This window comes from Frankliniella occidentalis, unplaced genomic scaffold (genome assembly GCF_000697945.3).
Source record: "Frankliniella occidentalis isolate FOCC.00 unplaced genomic scaffold, Focc_3.1 Scaffold39, whole genome shotgun sequence".
Classification (NCBI taxonomy): domain Eukaryota; kingdom Metazoa; phylum Arthropoda; class Insecta; order Thysanoptera; family Thripidae; genus Frankliniella; species Frankliniella occidentalis.
The window spans coordinates 642,135-648,028 of NW_026267169.1; the positions used below are offsets into that span (position 1 = coordinate 642,135).

At 54.1% G+C, this 5,894-nt stretch overlaps 1 protein-coding gene across 1 annotated transcript in view; it reads right to left on the minus strand.

Moving 5' to 3' along the window:
- Positions 1-4,551, minus strand: part of LOC113213023 (uncharacterized) — an 11,580-nt gene extending 7,029 nt beyond the window's left edge. The window contains exon 1 of the mRNA XM_026431932.2: positions 4,172-4,551. Coding sequence (XP_026287717.1) covers positions 4,172-4,312 — 141 coding nt within the window. The 5' untranslated portion in view covers positions 4,313-4,551. The remainder of the gene's footprint in view (positions 1-4,171) is intronic.
- Between the last annotated feature and the right edge of the window lie 1,343 nt (positions 4,552-5,894).

Below are 5,894 nucleotides of genomic sequence, written 5' to 3' on the forward strand. Positions count from 1 at the left end.
GGGGGGAGGGGCTCCCCAAAGGGGATGAACATCACATTGTGCGCGTCCAATTACGTTCGAAACTCGTTCGTGTTCAAGTTGGTTGCGGGAACGCGAATGAGGCTGTGCACACACACACACACACACACACACACACACACACACGGCGCCGCCCTATGCGCGGGGGTCAGCAGCAGCGCCGGGCCGCGAGGACACGTGGGCCGCGATGCCAGCCATAAATAACGCGTGTCGCTTTTAGGCGCGCCGCGACCCGCGGAGCTGGGCAGCGAGCGGCGGTCTGACTTTATGCATTTTCCAGTCGTAATGGCGATGGCGATGAAAGCACTTCGAGTTTACTTTCCAGCGATGAGAATTTTCGACAACAACGTACAGGGTGTTCCATCCACAGACCCCTTGTGCCTTTTATCTTGCTTATGACTGTAACGCACGCAGTCGTGCGGGCGGGTTGCATACTGACACGGGGCCACGAGGTGCCGTTGGTGAGCGTCGGGAAGGCAAGCCCGCCTGCAGGACTGCATGCGGTGCTGTATACGTAAAATAAAGGAATGGGTCTATGGATGCACCAATCCACCCTGTATAACTGCCGCACTGAAAAATGTGATGTCGTAGAATCGTATTCAATCGCCGCGCAAAAAGACGGTTGATTGCAAACAAACGGCATGACATTTTGTGGTAAATAATTTTTCTTATTCATAATCTATCCCTCCCCCAACTTAACGGCGTGGGCTCAGCCCGGGGCTCAGCCCTTCTTCCTCTTCCACGTCTTTCCCCAAATCCTGCCGTGCTGCTGCCTCCTTGCTGCCTCCCGCTGCCTCCATTGCATCCATCCTGGGAACGGATCCGGCGGGCCGCGGTCCAGACGCACAATGCTCGCGCCGCGGTTGCGTTCCGTTAGGTCAAGCGGCAAGAGTTGTGAAAGGGCCCCCGTGGTGCTTGCCGCGCCCGTGGCGGCTGGGGATGTAAAGTACTCAAATATTTAGATCATGTTAATCGTGATGATTGACTTTGTTCAATTTCGTGTATTTAGGCTGTCTCTAACCGCGAAAGGTAAAAGTGTTTAAAGTTCCCGGTTCGACAAAGATTTGCAGTTTGAATGCCGATTAACGTTGATATTATATTTCGAAGTAAACCTTGTTCCTAACGGCATAATAATAATGCGACACTGCGCTATGCAGGTGGTCTCGTCGCGCCTCTCGCGCGCGGGGGTCTGAAGCTGCTGGGCGCCGCCGCCCGCGTCGCGTAGCACCGTATCTCACCGTTATAGTGGCCGCGCGGACTGCCGTCATTTCAGCGCGCTGCCACCAGAACGGATTTGCCCTCGGCGTGACGAGCTCATAGCCGCCCGCTGTTCTCTGCGAGTTGTCGGTCGGATGGAACAAGAACAGCGCATACAGGGTGGGTGATCCGCGCCGTCATTTTCGAATGCTTATACTGTACCGGATTCTTACGTGCGGACGGGTTGCATACTCGCACGGCGCCATGGCGAGCGACGGTAGGCAAGCCCGCCCGCACGCGTGAATCCGGTACAGTATAAGCATTCGAAAATGACGGCGCGGATCACACACCCTATAGCCGCGCAGCAGCAGGCGCGCGTTTGACGACGAGAAGCACCCGAGTGTCCGGGCTCTACCCTCCCCCCACTCTCCTTCGCTCCCGCGTTGCCGCCGACCTTCACGGAAGGTTTGAATAAAATTCGCGCCTCGATTGATTAGACTGTAAATGTTTGCCTTGGGAGCTCCGATCAAACAGCCGTGACGGTTTAATGAGCTCCGCCCTTTTCGTCGCGGTGCGGAGCGGATAGCTCCCGCGCAGCAGCCGCCGAGCCGACCAGGTAGGTGGAGGTGTGACCAGCAGAAAGTACCACTCCATGGATACAATCCCATCACGTGCGCCTCTACGCCGCGTTTATTTTCTACCTACAGCGCGCAATAGTAAATCACTAACACAAAAACGCACGAATGCTTTTTTATGTGTTGCCGCATGTTTCTTTTCTCCACCGCTATAATCAGCACGACGTTGACCACAACACCACCACGTCGTCGAGCGCGCGCTGACCTTTTTTCGCGTTCGTTGCAAAACGCATTGCGGAAAACAAATCACGCTCCCGCCATAGTATCTAACAGCTCCGCCGCCGCTGCACCACTCGCGGGGCGGGGCGGGGCGGGCGCACCTAGGGCCTTGCGCAAGCAGCCCGCCGGGAGGATGGGGCACTTTGGCGCGCCGGTTCGGCCTCTCCTCGCCGCTTCTGGAGGTTGAGGCCGATCGACTCGCCGCCGACGCCGCGACCTGTCTTCTTTCGCCTTGCCGTGTGAGAAAGCCCCGCCCCTCCCTCCCTCACCTTCCCCCCCGACCGACCTCCGACCCTCTGCCCGCATGGACCTTGGCGATCACCAATTTGGCGGGAGCCGGTCGGGCCCGTCAGGCCCCAGCGCAGGAGGCCGGGAGCCAGGTGCGGACGGTGTAGACCTGCCGGCCGTCGCACCTACGCCCTCCAGTTCGACAGGTTATGGCGAATACAACGAAAAAAGTTCGACATAGAACTAGTTTCCTCTAATTTGTGATAAATATAATAAGCACTCGGTGATCTCGATCGCACACATATTGAGCCCGCGTAACAACGTTACGCGGCGAAACACTGACGCGATCACAGGAGTTGTGGGTTGATTATTTTCGTAGCGCATGGTCACCGCCGCACTGCTCTCCCTCGCACTCCCTCGCGCCCGCCCCTGTTTTCGCCTGACCGCCACGCTATTTCATGCTGACCTGAATGCGCCTCACGCCTGTATTTGCGCGTTTCCCAGAAATACTCTGACGACATTTTCGTGGGGTTGCGTGCGTGCTATGGCGCGCACAGTGAGAGAGATAGATTGAAGGGGGAAAGGGGGGGGGCGTCCAAGGACTAGCATCCTGTCACAGCCGCTACCAAGGAATGATAAGGGATCGAGACTAAACGTCACAGACGCGATGACCTAAGAACAAGTCAATAATACTCGCGAAGCGTGTAAATATTACAAGAAATGCAATGACCTGAGTCATGCGACGCATTTCTGTCGACATTTTTGTCCTGTGAGAATTGACCGTTATCGAATCGACAGCGTAGCGACACATTTTTGGTCGTGTCACTTCTCAGAGGGTTAACCTCATAGTTTGACCCAGCTACCTATCCGTCTGCATTGAAACATGAAGCTAATTAGGCCGAAAAATGTGATGAGGCAACACATAATCCTCTATGGCCGCGGCGGGTGACCGGTCGTCCAGGTTGTGTTGGTTTGTCGTCGGGACGGTGCTGCCGAGTAGACCGAGTGAGGTGGTGAAAGCGAGGCCAGCCGGCCGGCAGGGGGTGCACTTGGGCAGGTGGCGCCCCCCACCCGCACCCGAGTGGACCACGACCAGGGACCAGGGTGCTCGTCACTCTACTTTCTACGTTTTGTTTTTAGTGGCTCTTATCTCTAATCAAAAAGTTTATCTTTGCTATTAAAAAAATCAGACAGTTTACATCCTGAATTTTTTAGAAACTTTGACATTGTAGAAGTGTATTCCTAGCATTAAAAACAAAACAAAGCAGTTTATTGTAACTCTTAACATTTTTTAGAAGGACTCTACTAAAATCCTGGAGAGCGGTAGTCCCCCCCCCCCTCCCCATCTCTCCCTACCCAGTAGTACCCTACGCGAGGATCCGGCACGGCAACCCACCATCCGGTACAGCGACGTTGGGACACTAGTTCCGGTACACTGCATCCCGGACGGTACTTGGTAGTGGGGTGGCACTCCGGGTGTCAGTAAGACCGTGCCATCTCCCTCCGGACGGACTCTGGCTCAGCTCTCTCTTATTGGGTACAGAAATAAAAATGTAATTGAGAGGTTGCTTTGAGCGACTTATGTTAGCAACCTTAATATGCTGGTCTTTGGGAGAGATAGTGTCCTTGAAACAAGAAACAGTTTTTCTGGGTGCATATAAAACTGTTTCTAATCTAAACTTCTCAAATATACCGTTTTTTTTCACCTCCACACTGTGTGCACTCGGTTTTTTCAGAGTATAATTTGGCCTGTTTTGAGAAGTACGCGCTAGATCGGAGAGAAATTTTCCTACAACCGGAGCAACGCACAGACAAAAATCTAGTGCAGTGAAAAAATCGAGTACAGGTTCATGTGGGTGCACTTTGGCCCTTACCTGGACGTGCTGCGTGTGCTTGCCGGGCCCCACGAGGATCAGGCCCCCGCTCTTGGCCTCGGGGCTGCTGCACACCTTGCCGACACCGCCGCCGCCGTCCTGGAGGAAGCCGTGGGCCACGGCCACGTCCCCGGTCGGCATGGTGTGTCCTCGCTGTTGCGTATACTCTACGAAAGCCAGCTCCCTCAGTCTCTCACTTTCACGGATAAACGCCTGAACCTGCTGCACTCGCACGCACAGTTCGTTCTCTCACTTTTCTTGATTCTGGCCGGCTGTGTCTCTCACTCACTCGCTCACTCACTCACTTCTTCTCTATTTCCCTCTCTCTTTGCCTTTCTCTCCGACCGTGCCGGCGTCTCGTCCACGACTGACTCACCTCGCTCGCGTGAACTGTAAGGCTCGTCCCGGCCCCTTCCCCCTTCCCCGCCAGCCGCCCCTGCCCCCTCCTCGCGCGCAGCACTCGACCAGCTGATCGGGCTGGCGGGGAGGGGGAGAGGAGAGGCAGACTCGCTAGACAGACTGGCGCGTAGCCTGGCCAGCTGCTGCAAATAGTGGAGCAAGGTAGTCCGGTCCAGCCAATTTTCTGATAAATAGCCGAATAAAAAAAGTATGTGTGTTATTTTCTAGGCGCAACAGAAAGTACGGAGAGCAAAGATACTCAGCACAGAACTGCAGGCACTTTAGGATCAAGCGCAGTAAAGACAGGGGGCCCCGTACTATTTTTTGGATTAACTGTTGCCGCGGTCAGGTGCGTGGGCGTGGGCGGGTTGCTTACTCTCTCATCAACGTATTCCTGAAGCGGTACAAGAACAACAATCCAAAACGAGTACGGGGTGTATGAGACACACTGCGTAGATTGGATTCTTCTTTCGGCCTGACTGGTTACTGGTTTGTAAGTGGATGTGTGTGTGTGGTGACAATTGCTGGTGGCCGTATAACGCAGAAACTACTTGTTGGCGCCGCATTTATTTCTGGCACACAAGTTTAGTCCCCTTATTCAGTCCTATATGACGTGGGTTAGGACCAGACAGTCATAGGTCAGGCGGAACACCAAGAACCCGATGGACCCGATGTTTCTACAGGATGGTCCGTCAGCGCCGTTCGTTCTTCCGGTTACACTTCGCCGGGTGCGGGAGTGCGGCCGGCTTGCCTACTACTTGCCTACTGTCGCTCACCACCGTGGCGCCTTGAGCGCCGTGCAAGTATGCAGCCTGTCTGCATGCCTGCACGCGGTACAGTAACGCAAAGAAAAAACAGCGCTGACGAAAACACCCTGCATTTGTGTTATGAACACAGAGGGCCCTCTGCTCTGTCGCATTTCTCTCCTGTGAAAACTGCCTGTAAAAACAAAGGACGTATTTTATCAGCATGGCTGTATGGCTGATAACTTTTATTTCATTTGTTTTATTTATGTAACAAAAATAAAAGATAGTTCAGTTTCTGAACTCTCAGAACGCCAAAGAGAGCTAGTCACAGAAAGTTGGTGGGCACAGACGGGACGGACGGGACGCCGCAACGCCGCACTAGCGCGGGGAACTCCCCGCTCCTGAAGTCTCTGGCGCACAGAGTATCGCCGAACACAGCGACCGACTCTGAGTGTATTCCTTTCTCGATGTAGCCAAAGAACAGATTCGAAGTGAAAACCATATTCAGTGTAGCTTACGAAGAATTTTGAAGCATTCCATTATTATGAAGTCATTCTTCGTACGCTTACAAATGGTTC